General features: G+C 42.6%; 1 protein-coding gene and 1 long non-coding RNA gene across 5 annotated transcripts in view; both read left to right on the forward strand.

The window, feature by feature from the left end:
* Nucleotides 1-8,255, forward strand: part of zgc:110158 (uncharacterized protein LOC553590 homolog) — a 120,308-nt gene extending 112,053 nt beyond the window's left edge. For 2 of the 4 annotated variants that reach the window (XM_063219727.1, XM_063219728.1), the window contains 4 exons: nt 4,032-4,110; nt 4,420-4,448; nt 5,005-5,106; nt 7,200-8,255. In XM_063219727.1, the coding sequence (XP_063075797.1) occupies nt 4,032-4,110; nt 4,420-4,448; nt 5,005-5,106; nt 7,200-7,427 (438 nt within the window). In that variant the 3' untranslated portion in view covers nt 7,428-8,255. Of the gene's footprint in view, nt 1-4,031; nt 4,111-4,419; nt 4,449-5,004; nt 5,107-6,816 lie in introns of all 4 variants that reach the window. The other 2 variants (XM_063219729.1, XM_063219730.1) reach the window with 1 other exon arrangement.
* Nucleotides 8,256-10,729: 2,474 nt separating this feature from the next.
* LOC134466615 (uncharacterized) lies at nt 10,730-13,380 on the forward strand. Its single transcript, XR_010038341.1, has 2 exons — nt 10,730-12,804; nt 12,929-13,380. It is a non-coding gene; the product is annotated as an uncharacterized LOC134466615 (long non-coding RNA).
* Nucleotides 13,381-15,570: the final 2,190 nt, after the last annotated feature.

The raw sequence follows: 15,570 nt of genomic DNA on the forward strand, positions 1-15,570 counted from the left end.
AACTGATTCGAGTTTGGAGGTCAACACTTTCAAAATGGTGGAATTTTTATTTGGCCCATAACTTCTGACTGGGTGGATTGATTTGCCCGGTAACTCCTTAATTTAATGGTTCACCATTTCAGTGAATCTACCATATCAGGTAGGCCTACAGTGTAATAACCAGTGTAACAATATTTAATACCATGTAATACTTGTGTAATACCAGTGTAAAAATAGGCAATACCAGGTACAGTGTAATAACCAGTGTAACAATATGTAATACCATGTAATACTAGTGTAATACCAGTGTAAAAATATGCAATGCCATGTAATACCACTTACACACAAATAGCCTACATGATATAAGTACAAAATTGGTACATGGTGTCACACTGGTATGACGTGGTATTAAATATTGTTACACTGGTTATTACACTGTACCTAATGTGGTATATCCACTGTAATAGTGAACCATTAAAACAGTGTTACCATTTGCCCCATTTTTTTCCTTCATTTTCACAATAGTCATTTGGTTTTAAGCCTATGCACGTCATTGATCTATGTATAGATATTAAATATATTTATTTTATATTTTGTATTTATCATACACGTTCATGAAAAGGTGGACGGGAGTGGTAGGAATGATTGGGAACTGGAAGCGTCGCGTTTCGGGGATATACCTTAAGCAGTCGAAGGCGACTGCACAGGCAGTCTAGTTTAAATGTGGTATTTTATCTCAATTTTCAATTAAAATTTTTAGATTGAGTAGATTTTTTTTTCGAGAAACATTGAGATTTCGGGGTTAAAACGCTGCTTATCAATTAATCGTAAGTCGATCGATAAGGCTATCAACTAATGATAATGAATTAATCGATAATTTGCATCCCTAGTCTTGACATTCCTTGTGACTCACTTGGTTTTCAATGGCTGTAAAGGTCCAATTTAACTCAACTCTATGGGTTCTTTTCATTATCCTAACTCCAATCCTCTCTTGTGCCTGTGGCCTTGTCATGCTGTCACAAGACATCTTTGACGGCAGCGGTTTATTTCAAAATCTTGCAAAAGCATAATTCAAAAGGTTTTTTTCTCATTTGCAATCAGGATGTTGAATGGAGAAAAGTTCCCCCAAAAGTTGTTGTGCCTTACAGCGGAAACTTAACATTTTCCTCCATGGAGGTGGGGCAGAGAATCGTATATGAGAGTGAGATAAAGCAGGCGGGTTCTTTTCCGGTATCCACTTTACGTTGGGTGAACGCCCCTTTAGGAGACCTTCGATTAGGAGACCTTCGGAGTCTTGAGGTAGAGAATAAATTGAGTCCCCTTAGCGCTGTAGATGGCGGTAGCGCACGTCTTGTGCAAACGCCACGAAAAGAGAAGAAGAAGGCGGGACAACGCCCCCTTAGGAGACCAATTTTTGAGCACACGCTTTTGCATTGAGTGGGCGTGTTTCGATTCCTCTTATTATATAATCAACCTCTCTGGGTGAGGCGTCAGTGAAGCGTGAGGCCTCAAGCACAGGTCAAGGATGGGAGTTGGGTAATGGAAATGTACCCTGTATCTCTACTGAGATCTGAGCTCACTTCCTATTGGCATCAACCTGTCAGTTGACTTTGTCCTTGACGTTGGTAGAGATGTTAAAAGTAAAAGTAAAAGAAGGGAAAGAAAGGGATCACCGGAGCATCTTCAGATGTGGGAAAATAACTTGTTTTATTGAGCAAGCGCCAAGACTAACGTTTCGACATTCACACGTCTTCTTCAGAGTCAATATGTATGCAATACTAAAAGTAAAAGTACTTAATGGTGTATTTACAAGAGTAGCACATGGCATTACATAGGCGTTACACCATTTGCTCCATTGTACCTAATGAGATAGATGGACTGTGTTGTTACTGAAAAACGCTGAAAACCTAACAAGGACCCACCACCAACTTGATCCAACCAGTGGAGAGGTAGCTGATAGTAAGACAAGTACACAGGTCTACTGGTTACTCAGATAAGTTACTTGAGTTGGGAGGAAACTGTTTCTTTTTTTTACTTGTACTTTTACTTTTGACACCTCTGGATTTTGGTAGTGGTCTTACTACAGACTAAGTGAGTGACTCACCTCTCTTCAGTATAGAAAAATACTAAGATGTGAAATATTTATTGACGATGCATAAATCGATTAACTTTTGCAGCCCTTTGTGAGATTCTGCACATAAAAAAAGAATAATTAATTCATAAACCCAGATTGATCCGCACATCCACACTCAGTCATGATGGCTAGGATTTTGTTGCCCAGAGAATCTGAAGAAGATCTCAGTGATCGAAACGTTATTCTGCTATGGAATGAAATAAAACAAAGCAAAGGACTCCACTGGGGGAAAAAAACCTGAATTGGACTTTATCCTGCACCTTGACCAGGAATGTGCACAAGTCTTCATACTCAGCTAGGGCTAGGTTGCCTGTTCACAGTGGGAGAGAGGGAGAGGGAGCGCTGTCCACAAGTACCTCACTTCGGAGTCAGTGACAGGCTCCAGGTGACCTTACCTGCAGGAGAGCTTGATTACAGAGCAAACACCGCTGCAGTGCTTTAAGCCGTTAAGTGTGTGTGTGTGTGTGTGTGTGAGTGTGTGTACGCTTGTGTGCGAGTGTGTGTGTGTTTTTGTTTGTGAGAGTGTGTATGTGCAAGCATGTATGTGTGTGTGTGTGTGTGTGTGTGTTAGTGACCAAGTGTGTGTGTACGTATGTGTGAATTTTTCATGGACCAGAGGCTTAGCTGGCAGTGTCGTGACCCTCGTCTGGTCTTTGTCGAGATGAAATGGTGACACGGGCCCCAATGGGCCGAGCGCTTTGGTGTTGACCACACCGTGACTGTCGTTAAGTGTCCTCACAGCTCTCGCTCTCTTGCTCTCTCTACCTCTCGCGTCTCCTGTTCCACACGCTTTGTCTCCCCTGGATTAAAGCTCGGCCTGCGCAACGCTGTCGCTGTGCTCAGATATGTACAGTATACAGTATGTACACAGAGCAGACGTGGACACAGTACAAAAGCCACCAGTGGGCTATACTATACTATACCACTCAGTGGTGTAGTCTAAATAGAACGCGGGTATACGGAGTATACCCACTTCTAAATTTCAGGGATTTCAGTATACCCACTTAAAATTGATTGATCCATTGTTTTGAATAGCACACATACTGTATATACAGTATACCCACTTCAAAATATGCTCAAATATACAGTATACCCACCATAAAAAAGTAGACTACACCACTGATACCTCTACGTCTACGTCCGTCATGGTACAGAGAGAGAAACGTAATTTCAATTTCCTTGTATGACCTGAGCATATGAGGAAACTGACAATAGGAGCTGACTTGACTTGACTTGATTACTGAGAAGCTGGTTCAGGAGTAAACCTGGTCAAAGGTCTGATGACACACACGGCCAGGAATCAATCGAATTTCTATACAGCTTGGCAAACAGGAGGAAAATCATCTAATAGAAGAGACTGGAGTCCTCATCTCACCTAACTTAACCTGCTTTACTCCTCAACCAGCTTCTTAGTATACCCCCCCTGTGCTTTTTGAAGTCGTGTCCACAAGGTAGCCATGTTGTGACTATCTATGGGCATACGATGATGGCGATGCGCAATGGCTAGATGTGGTTATGGCTTGAAGTAGTGGAACAAAAAATTCTGTGAAGTCCGCGAAATTTAATTCTATTTCCCATTTTCCTCTTCTTTGCCCTTCTTCTCCTGTCTCTTGTCCCATCTCTACCCTCTATGACACTCACTCACTCACTCTCTCTTCATCCTCTTTTCTTTTCATTCTTATCCCTCTTTTTCTCCTCTTTTCTATCTCTTCTCCCTTCTTCCCCCTCTCTCTACTTCTCTCTCTCTCTCGCTCCCTCTCCCTCTCCCTCTCCGTCTCTCTCTCTCTCTCTCTCTCTCTCTCTCTCTCTCTCTCTCTCTCTCTCTCTCTCTCTCTCTCCCTCTCTCTCTCTCTCTCTCTCTCTCTCTCTCTCTCTCTCTCCCCCTCTCCCTCTCTCTCTCTCTCTCTCTCTCTCTCAGTTCCCCATGGGTCCCGGCCCTGATGGTCCAATGGGAGGGATGGGAGGTATGGAACCCCACCATATGAACGGATCGCTAGGTGAGCAGTTATCACCTCTCTCTACTTCTACTCAGCGCAGCCCGGGATTTTTGAGAGCAATGTTACTAGCACCCCCATGTGGTTGGTAAATGGTAGTGTACACTGGTGTGCACTAGTGGGTCCTTGATGCCAGCACTGCTTACATAAAATCACCTTGCTTGTGGGCTTCCTGTTGACTGTATATTCTAGCTATGCAGTCAATGGTTACCTACCTGTATGCACACACGAACACATGGGAGAAAATGGGATTTCTGTTGGTCTGTGGGGCTTTTGCTAAGTCTAACATCCTATTTTCCCAATCTTTCTCAGGCTCTGGAGACATGGATGGTTTGCCAAAGGTACACAGAAACTTACTTTGGTTTGCATGCGGTTTGTGTACCTGTTTGTGTTTGTGCACGTGTCTGTCTCGCACTATAAAGTTGGTATTTGAAAAATGATTCACTTTTGTTTCACACTTTTGTTCACATTTCTACAGAAGTATGCATAATGTTATCAAAGCAGTCACTAATAGTGGTGGTTATTAGAATAGTCAAGGCTCGTTCACGTGTATTGTGTATCATCACGTCATGACTTAAAATGTCTGCGTTTTACATATTTTTATCATCATTATTATTATATATATGAACTTTAATACAGGCTCTAGGCCCAATAGGCAGACACACGTCATAGTATACATAACAAAACAATAACATATAAAATAGACAGGAAAAGAAAAGGAAGAGAGAAAGAGAAAAAAACAACAAGCAATAATGCCTAAGCATGTATTGACATATCTGTCATGACAGTCTTAAAAGGCAGCCACACCAATGCTTCCACGTATATGATTGATATTGGATAGAGCTGCATCTGGAGCTTGTGAGAATCATTAAAGTTATTATTTCTGTCCGTTTTCAGAACTCTCCCAACAACATGGCGGGAATGAGCAACCCTCCAGGAACCCCGCGTGACGACGGCGAGATGGGCGGCAACTTCCTCAACCCTTTCCAAAGTGAAAGTGTGAGTAGAGCCCGTCTCTAGTCTCAAGTCCCGCCAACCCTCCAGCCCAGCACCTATCCCCAGTGTTGGGTCATCAGGCTTCAGAGGTTACAATCAGGGCCCTATATTAATTAATTAATTAATACATTTAATTTTAAATGATTAATTATTAATCTTTTTTTTTTTTTATCATCAGCCAAAATGGCTAGTAAGACGTTAATCTCACTAGTCAAACACACACTCACTAATGGGTCAAATTGACTAGTAAGTAAGGTCTTTTCTACCATCCAAACTGAAATTTTACCAGCATTGGCTAATTGTGGTTAATTTAGAGCCCTGCTTACAATCCTGACTGCACCCACTGTTTGTTCCAGCCGTTCACTGCATCAGTGAATAAGTGGTATCACAGATTCACTTCACCAGTTATGTAGTGAAAACACAGATTCACTGCACACGATATTTAGTGATATCAAAGATTCACTGCACCAGTTGATTTGTGGTATCGCCTATTTCTTCCAGCCATTCAGTGCACCAGTTCAGTGCATCACTGGTTCAGTAAATGCCTGGAACACGTAGTGTGTGCAGGATTGTATAACTTCTGAAGCCAGATGACCCAACACTGCCTGCCCTTTACCCTCTTCTCATACTGCGGCAGCTGCACTACGACCACAGCCAGTCAGCTGTCATTTAGGACATATATGAAGAGTTCAGATGCAAAACCCCCTAACTCCATTTCTGAAGACCTGCACTTTTATATTTTTAGAGAATGACGTTGTTGGATTGGTTTACATTCATATATTTGATAATACATATAAATAGATATATTACATAAATAAAATAAAACAAATATGCAATTTTGATAGTTTTGCATTAAATAAAAATGAATTAAGATTATTTTCTGAAATGGCACTTAGGGGGTTTTGCATCTGAACTCTTCATATGTAGTTGCCGCGTTCATATTTTCTTAATTCCGTTTTAAGACATCCGAATTAAATAGATTTTAATAAAAAAAATTATTAAGCACCTTTATTTAATTCCGATAGACGTCTGTTGACCAGAAAGCGTTTCGATTGGTCAGAGGATGCACACACTGGGTCATTGTGTAGCAACGAGCATGTCAAGAACGACCGGAATTATTTTAAACCGTAATAATCTGCTAACATGATGGAGGAATGAAGACAGGAATAAACCACCCACTTAATTCGGAATAAAGTTTGATTCTTTTCATTTTCAAAACAGAATTATTTTTTGTTTGGAATTAAATTGACTTCATTCGGAATTAAAAATGTAATGCAAAAGAGGCAAATGAATGCAGTTTTGGACCTAGCCTAGTGTCTGTAGTTAAGGAGACACTGAATATTAACCTTGGCATAATATCAGGTTTGACACATGCTTATTAGTTTGGGACATAGTGGGTACCAATGCTGCCAGATGGAAAATGTTGGACTATCGTACCAAAGCCTCAAGATTATCGTTTGGGAGGAAATTATCGTACCCAAAACAAATGGTTGTTTCAAGGCAACTAAATGAACTGCTTGAAAACTCTGAAATTGTCATACTTCATGTGTTTTTAATCGCACAGAGGACAAAATTATGGTACAAATACGATGATGATCCTACATCTGGCAACACTGATGGGCACTATATGTAGTGCAATGTGTTCACACTGTTGTGTGCTCGCTCTCATCTCTCTCCCTCCCTCCCCCCGTTTCCCTTCTCTTCTCTTTTCAGTATTCACCCAACATGACGATGAGTGTGTGATATTTCATTTTTTATCATTTTCTTTCTTTTTTTCTTCCTTTTTCCCATCCTGGATTTCTTTTTTCCTTTTTTTCCCCTTTTTTTGGTACCCTTCTGGCCTTAATGGCTCCACCTACCTGTTCCTCAACCTCGTCATGCCCACTGACTCCCACAACCGGACCATCCTTTCTGAACACTCTGTGTTCCCCCTCCCTAATGAACAAACTCCCCCATTTTCCACAACAACCACCACCACCCCAACCCAACCTTGCTGCCCCAACACTCCCCCCTTGCCACACCCCAACCCCACCCCCTGCTGCACCCCTGCTCCATGCCTTCTCCTGGGCCTCCTTGCTGGGGTTTGGGATCCTCAGTCCCCTGGCATGCCCTTAGACCATGCCGCCCTGGGGGCATCTGCCCTGGCGGCCGCCTGTGCCATGGCTGGCGGTGGCGGCGATGGTGGGACCGCCGCGGGGGTCGGGACGGTCAGCGGCGGTGGCGGTGGCGGCAGGAAGCAGCGTCAGAGCCACAGGAAGGGCCTCCTCCACGCAGCGGACCCCTCCGCCTGCCTCCCCACCTTCCTCACGGGCCCAGGACTGTAGAGGAGCAGCAGCTGTGGGGTGGGGTGGGGTGGGGTAGGACGACAGAAGAACACCACCCAGCACAGCACAGCACAGCTCAGCTTAACTCAAGCAAAACGTGTCCATTGCCCACCCAACGCCAGGCTGCCCAGCTTTCATCGTGGTTTTTTGTTTGTTTGTTTGTTTGTTTTTGTGTTCACGTGAGATGGCATTTCTTCACTCTATTTTTAGTCATAGTTTAAGCGTTTTTGATGCAGACGCGTGAAACAAAAGGGGAAGGAAAGTGTCGGAACTCAACTCCTCTATCCTCCCCGTTTTATCGTGTACATTTTTTAAAGATGTGTTTGCTAATGACTTTTCCAATATTACAGTTTATGTATTGTATTAATAATATTATTTTATTTTTTATTATTAATATTGCTATAATGTTGTTATAATGTTTTTTTTTGTGTTTAGTTACCCTTGAATGGGCACATTGTAACCAGGCAACCACGATAATGACACAAGCACACAATCATGGCGCACAGCTGCAGTTGTTATGGCGACGGATGTTTTGAAGCTCAGTCTGTCGTATCTGCTTTCCAGCCTGATCACAGCGGTTAAACGCGGTGGGAGTACCGTACCCCCTTTATCACCCAACACGCTGCTGTCTGCCCGTCTGTCTGTCCGTGCAGAGAAGTGTGATGTCAGGAGTTGGATAGGCCCTATATTCCCCTTTTAATAGTGTAGACACACGCACATATGGGAACCACATGACGCACACAGTAGTTTACCTCTCTTATGTGAGCAGAACACTTCTGACACACACACACACACACACACACATACACATCAAAACCAAATTCATATTAAAATCATGAGAAATGATTTCCCTGAAATTGAAAGCAAGGAAAACATACTTTTCATAAAGGTACTGAAAATTTACCCAGCGTTCTCTAGTTATGGAGTACTTCCATAGAGAGCATGATGAGTTGAGTTTTTGTGTTCTCTTTTAATTGTACCATCTCTCTCTCTCTCTCTCTCTCTCTCTCTCTCTCTCTCTCTCTCTCTCTCTCTCTCTCGCTCTCTCTCTCTCTCTCTCTCTCTCTTTCTCTCTCTCTCTCTCTCTCTCTCTCTCTCTCTCTCTCTCTCTCCTTCTATGTCTCCCTCTCAGTGTGTCCCTCTCAGTGTGTGTGTCCTGCGTCCTACACTAGTCGTAGTTCATCAGGAAGCTAGAGTACATAATGTAAATATCTGACTTCTGAAATACCTCTAAAAGATTCGCACCAGTATCAAGATCCCACCTCCAGTCTGTGTCTTTCTCTCTGCTCTCCTTTCAGACAGAGAAGGTGACGAGGGATGGGGTGAAGGTCTCCCAAAGACGCCAATGGTCTTGACATGTGGAGAGGAGATATGAGGGATGATATGACGGGTTATATGGGGTGGTATGAGCTTATATGAGGGGATATGAGGTGATATGGGCCAACACAGGGCCGGCCCGAGGCATAAGCAAACTAAGCAGTGGCTTAGGGCCCCCTGTGAGCAGCAAAGATCAAGGAAGGCTGCAGTTTGTTACACACACTGTGTATTGTGTGGTTGGCAACTTTTCTTCTGTAGGGCTCCATTTTTTCCCTATAGGATTATTAAGTATCTGATGCTGAGTAGGTGGTGGTGGTATGGGGGCCCGCGAATGAAACTTTGCTTAGGGCCCCATGAAGGCTTGGGCCGGCCCTGGTCCAACAGCAGCAGTTTAGGTGATGATGGAGTCTCATGGCCAGTCGTCTCTCTCTTCTGGAATAAGAATAGGAATCGTCATGTTATTAGGCCCTCGATGCGATCCAGTGGTATTTAATTCATTCGTTACTGTCTATATGTTTTTCCTCCCTCCATTAGATAGTCAAGGTACTGTTTGCCCTGGTTTTTGAGTGCCTAAAAATAAGTGATGTAGTGGGGGGGACGTTGTCCACATCTTCACAAAGACAAAGGATACATTGTTTGCAAGCTCCAAAAAAATGTTTGTTCTTTCTGTTGACCATATTGATATTTTCTGCAAAACATACAAAAAAAGAGACACCCGCATCACTGCCTCTGCTTGCTAGCGAATCACTGAAGACAATGCCATCTCCCGTGTTGTGCTAGCCAATCACCCGTCTGTCCCAGTCAGTCTAAACACCCAGTGCCCTGGAAGCCCGTCATTACCCCGAGCCCAGCAAGTCCCCCCCCCCCCCCCGAACTGCTAATGGCAGAAATTGTGTGTGTTTTGTTTTTTTTTAAATAAAGAAAGGACAGATTCTCTCTCGGTTTGGACGACACCTTGTCAATAGACACTTGGCTGAACAGAAGCAGGCTGAGAGACAGACAGAGAGGGTGTGTATGTGCTGACAAGACAGCGGACTTGCACAACGCACCCCCCAAAGTACTCTGTGGAGCTGCTCAGCAAAAGTGGAACAGGAACTAGTGACCTTTTGACCTTGAGAACCTTGAACCACAATGAAATAACAAAAAAAAGAGTGCTCCAGTCGTCCCTGGCCTAGTTTTTTCTGAAATGGACCAGTTTGCTTTCCAGGAACTAGTGACCTTTTGACCTTGAGAATGACTTTGAGGAGCACTGATGCCAGTCCTGGAGCTCCCCCAGCCAGCCCCTGGCTCTAAGACTTCAACGCCTCCCCCCCATCTCTCACTCCTCCTCCACCCATCTCTCTCTCTCCTAGCCGTCCCTCTCAGCACCTTCCACTAGGACTACAGAATGGCCAGTCTCACGCTTTTGCCGTTAACTGAACTGGACTGGACTGTGTGGACTTCTGTACTGTTTGTTATGTTTAGGCATTCTGTGATACTTTTTTGTTCTTTGTTTCTTTGTTTTTGCTGTTTGTTGCTGTGTATTTAAGTAAATTGTGTGTTTTTTTTTTTTGTTATTATTTCTTTATTGTTGAGGTGAGCGGCTTGTGGGAAGCAGTTAAGCCGTTGTTGTACACCACACACACACAAACACACAAACACACACACACAAACACACAAACACACAAACACACACACACACACACACACACACACACAGAGTATTACCCTGACCACAGGTAGATGTGCTATGGCACTCTTACTGAGACCTTCGCTGGTAGCACACTCTGTTGAAATGGAACTGGCATACGCATCAGATCGATGCCATCTGCAGTGTGGGTCCTATAGGCAATGGAGCGGAGCAGCAGGAGAGGCACCTCTCAGTCACACACACACACACACACACACACACACACACACACACACACACACACACACACACACACACACACACACACACACACACACACACACACACACACACACACACACACAGCATGCACACACACACACACACACACACACACACACACTTGTCTGAACCTCCTCATCTCAGTCCCCAACCCCCACACGCATAAATACACCTTTGCTCATTTTGTTTCTTTAATTGTGATTTTTTTTCTTTATTTGTTTTGTAAATATTGTACAATGCATTTTGATATCATTGACATGTTTTGATATTTCAGTCACTACCAGTGGATTCAAATCTTGATAAAAAGGGTGTACAAAGAAGTCATGAACATATTTTCCATTTAAAGAGACGATGGACTCCCACGATGGACTGATCCCAGGGGGGATGAGTCAGTTGTCTTTGGTTTTGTTTGGTTTTTAGTAGAGATGTACAGGATCCAAGATCCGGTTCCGGATCCGGCAGGATAATAGGGGTTTTTCAGACTATCCGGATCCGGTTCCAGGATCCAGGATCCGGTAGCCGAGGCTTTTAAGTCAAAATAGTTTGAGCCAATGTGATAAAAAGGGCCCACGTGTGTGAGTAGGCCATGTGTTTCAACCCTTTCGTAGGATCCGGTATCCGGTTCCGGATCCGGCAGGATCTTAAGCAGTGGATCCGGTATCCGGCAGGATCCTAAAAATCAGGATCTGGTGCATCTCTAGTTTATAGTAGAGTCTAACAGAAGTGGGGTGGGGACCGTTGGGATAATCATGGGCTCAGGAACAAGCAGTTCTCTTCAGTTCAGCGTGCCTGAATGTTTTCAAAGTTGAAATCCAGCTAGGATAAAGCAAATAGACGTGGCCAGCTTGGATCCGGAATCTGGGGTGCGTTTCTCGAAAGAGTAGTTGTTAGCCGTTAGCAACTTGGGTAGTTGTCAATGGGAAATTACATTGCAAACAACAAAGTAGCTAACGTAGTTAGCAACTATGGTTTCCAGAAAGGCACCCCTGAATCGGTATCAGCCCAGAGTTAGACTGATTTGTGAAACAGGGTTGATGAGCATTTCTGGGGGTTATACTAAGAACATGGTGAAGTGATAAACCAAACTTAAGTTACCGTACAGGAAGTGGTAAACCTGCTAATAGATGTACCTACAGGCATAATTTAGTTAAGAACTTTAGGACTACAGGCTCTTCTTTTAGATGATTTACATCTACCACAAGGGTAACTTCACCTGGTTTACTTCTGAAACAGCTTCTGAGTATACTCCCCAGGAGTAGACTGTTTAGTGCTTGTCACCTGTGTGTTTGCCTCTATGGTACTGGGTTCAAGGTCCTCCTAGGTTGCATTTCTCAAAAGCATAGTTGTTAGCCAGTTAGCAACTTGGGTAGTTGCCAATGGGAAATTGCATTGCAAACAACAAAGTAGCTAACGTAGTCAGTAACTATGGTTTTGAGAAATGCACCCCTGGCCACTATAGGAACGCTGTAGCTAACAGGATTACAGGAGGAGGTGAACAAATAGGACATTGTTTCTTTAAACCAGTAAGGGACCACTCATTGCAGACTTTACTATGAAGGAATTTTATCTATTTAAAAGAAAAAAAAGTTGACAAAAAAAATAAAATAAAAAAAATAAACCTCTTTCTAAAATGAAAAAAAAAGATTACAAAGTAGTCCTAAAGAGGCATTGTTTCTCTTCCTCAATGTTATCTTGAGATACTGTTGTATAAATTTCAGTCTCTTACCTCGTCCTCTCCCCTCCTGCCCCAAATCCTACATGTAATGTCTCTCTGTTGGCCACTCTGTAGTTCTCAAGAAATGCTGTAAGATACTGTAACATTACGCAGAGCTGGGCAGTATTTCAGTTACATGTATTTAAAATATGTATTTAAAAATACAAAAAAAGTATACAAAATTGTATTTTGAATACGTATTTTAAATACATTTATTTGAAATACTGCCCAGTTCTGGCCATTAGGAAGCGCTTGAGGGGGTTTGGGTTAGGAAGGGGATAGGGAGTGGAGTGGCATGGGTGTTAATGAGCTTACATGTATTCAGTTACATGTATTTAAAATATGCAAATAAATAAATACATTTTAAATATGTATTTTCAATACATGTATCTGAAATACTGCCCAGCTCTGAATTAACATTAGGAGTGGAGGGAAGTGGCATGGGTGTGAATGAGGTGCCTATTTTTTGAAAAAAGGTTCGCACACTTAAGGAGTGTGCAAACCTTTTTTCAAAAAATACGTAATCTTTTTGTTCAGCACCAGGGATTGTGCACAAGTAACTCTCTACATGTGAATGAGGTGCCGACATAAGAGGGAACCAAACAGTGGAGGATGGATGTAGACGTGAGATGATGGTGATTTCTCCTGCACCGTCCGTCCATTGTTCGTTCTGACAATAAGCAGTATTTGAGAGTATGAAGCAGTCTCACGGCAGTTTGCTTTGGATTTCATGTTAGGCTAGTTTGGGTCCTTGGGCCTCTACAGGCCCCTTTGTCCAAGGGACTTGAGTGTCTTGTGTAGTAAATAATTAATAATAAAAAAAGAAATCAGTCCTTTGTATGTTCCTTTATATTGTAAAGTTTCTTTAGACTGAAAAATGTTTATTGAGGGGGGAAAAAGAGATGGAGAAACTGCATCAATGATAAATGTTTTTGTTTTTTTCATGGAGTCGTTGGTTATTTTTGCTTGTGTCCCTTCATTGTAGATACAAATTATGGACTAATTAAAAAACATAACTCCTTTTACCAAGACATTCTTGTTTACCCCTCATCTTTCCCTCACCTTCGGGTAGTTATTTTCCACGTTACGTAAATCATTTGTCATGATGTCATTTTTGTAATACTCCTCTGCACTGTATGCAACATGTCATATGTTAAACAGAGTTTACGTTTCAGTTATGTCCAGGCCAGATGCGACTGCCTCAGGGGGCGTAAACAGCCTTTGAACCATGGGTTCCCCACCCATGGTTTAGTTCATGTTCGGTTGCATCTTCAGGCTTCCTTAACCTCATCTGGAAGATGCAGTGGTTGGCACTTGGGTGACTAGCACACAGCCGAAGCACGAAATCAGTTGGCAGAAGCATCCAAATTTCTTTGCTCACCATCTCTGTCAGTTGTATCAGTGTGTCCTTGCGTTTGGGGGTAGCCGAAATAAAGGAAGAAAGATGAGGAATTCTGGTCAGTGATGGTTAGGTTATTGTACAGTCTTGACTTCAGAGAAAATATGTGTGTGTTCACCCCTTAATGCACAACGTACCTCCAGTGACACGCTGTAATAGTCACTGAAAAGTTAACTACCATAGTACTACACCACTACGACATAACACTGGGCCTTTTTTAGTAATGCACTACGACTTGGTCATTGCCAGCCTGGTAACAGCAAATTTATAACGCTGTCTGTGTCTTAAAGGGTTAATCAATGCAGTGAAACTATAATCCAAGGGGCACCATTAATTGTGACTAAGCAGTGTGTACCGCTTGGCCACTGCACTGAACAAAACATATACAGTGAGTCCAATATGTATTTGATCCCTTGCTGATTTTGTTGGTTTGCCTACTAACAAAGACATGATCAGTCAATGCATGTTATGATAATATGTATTCTAATATGGAGAGACAGAATATCAAAAATAAAATCCAGAAATTAACTTAAAAGAATATATATTAATTTATTTCCATTTCATTGAGCAAAATAAGTATTTGATCCCCTGCCAACTGATTACAGTTCCGGGCCCACAGACCAGATGGGCACTTCCGATCAACTTGTCATCTGAATTAAAGACACCTGTACATACTGACATGCATAAAAGACACATTGAATCAGCAGAATCAGTCCATAGTATGAGTGAATCAGTGACACTCCAACCTCACCAGCATGGGAAAGAACAAAGAGCGGTTAAATGATATCAGGCACAAGATTTTAGACCTGAACAAAGATTAAATGGGCTGCAAAGCCACAAGAAAGAGACTGGGTATTAATGACCCAGCTGTTGATGCATTTCTTCCAAAATGTGAGGAATACAAAATGACTATCCATCAGGCTGTCTGGGGTTCTATACAAGATTTGACCTTTTGTAGGGATTTGATGATCATGAGAACAGAAAGAAAGCACCCTAGACCTGTACGGGATGAACAAGGCAATGATATCATAGCTACTGGGACCAAAATCACTGAGAAAACTACTGGTAGCACTTAATGCCACAGAGGTTTAAAATCCTGTAGTGCACACATGGTACCTCTACTTCAGAAGGAACCTGTGCAGTCCCACCTGAGGTTTGCCAAGGGACATCAGGCTGGTTTAGGACATGAAAAGGAGGTGCCAGATGAAACCAAAATCAAGCTGTTTGGCATTAACACAACTCAATGTATTTTGAGAAAGAGTACTGCTGTCTATGATCCCAAGAACACCCTCCTCACCATCATGCATGAAAGTGGTATTATTATGGTTTGAGGGTGTTTGTCTGGACAAGGCACAGGACAACTTCACATCGTCAACGAATGGATGGAGGGAGACATGTAATGTGCAATCCTGAGTGCAAACATCCTTCCCTCCACCACTACACTGAAGGGTGGGCCATTTTTGGATCTCCCAACATGACAATAATACACAACATACAGTCAAAGCAACGAAGGAGTGGCTCAATAAGAAGCATATTAAAGTCGTGAAGTGGCCTCGACAGTCTCCAAATATTAACCCTATAGTAATTCTATGGAGGGAACTGAACCTCCCATTTGCCAGCCACAAACTATTCATGTTTAAGAGAAAATCTGCAAAGAAAAATGGGCAAAATGTTTTTCTACTATATGCACAAACATTGTCATCAACTAAAAGAAGCATCTGACCTCAGTGCTAGACAACTAGGGCTTTGTCACAAAGCACTTTATCTTCTTCAGCTAGAGGGGTCAAATACTTATTTGCCTACATTAAATACAAATAAATTA

This window comes from Engraulis encrasicolus, chromosome 16 (genome assembly GCF_034702125.1).
Source record: "Engraulis encrasicolus isolate BLACKSEA-1 chromosome 16, IST_EnEncr_1.0, whole genome shotgun sequence".
Lineage (NCBI taxonomy): Eukaryota > Metazoa > Chordata > Actinopteri > Clupeiformes > Engraulidae > Engraulis > Engraulis encrasicolus.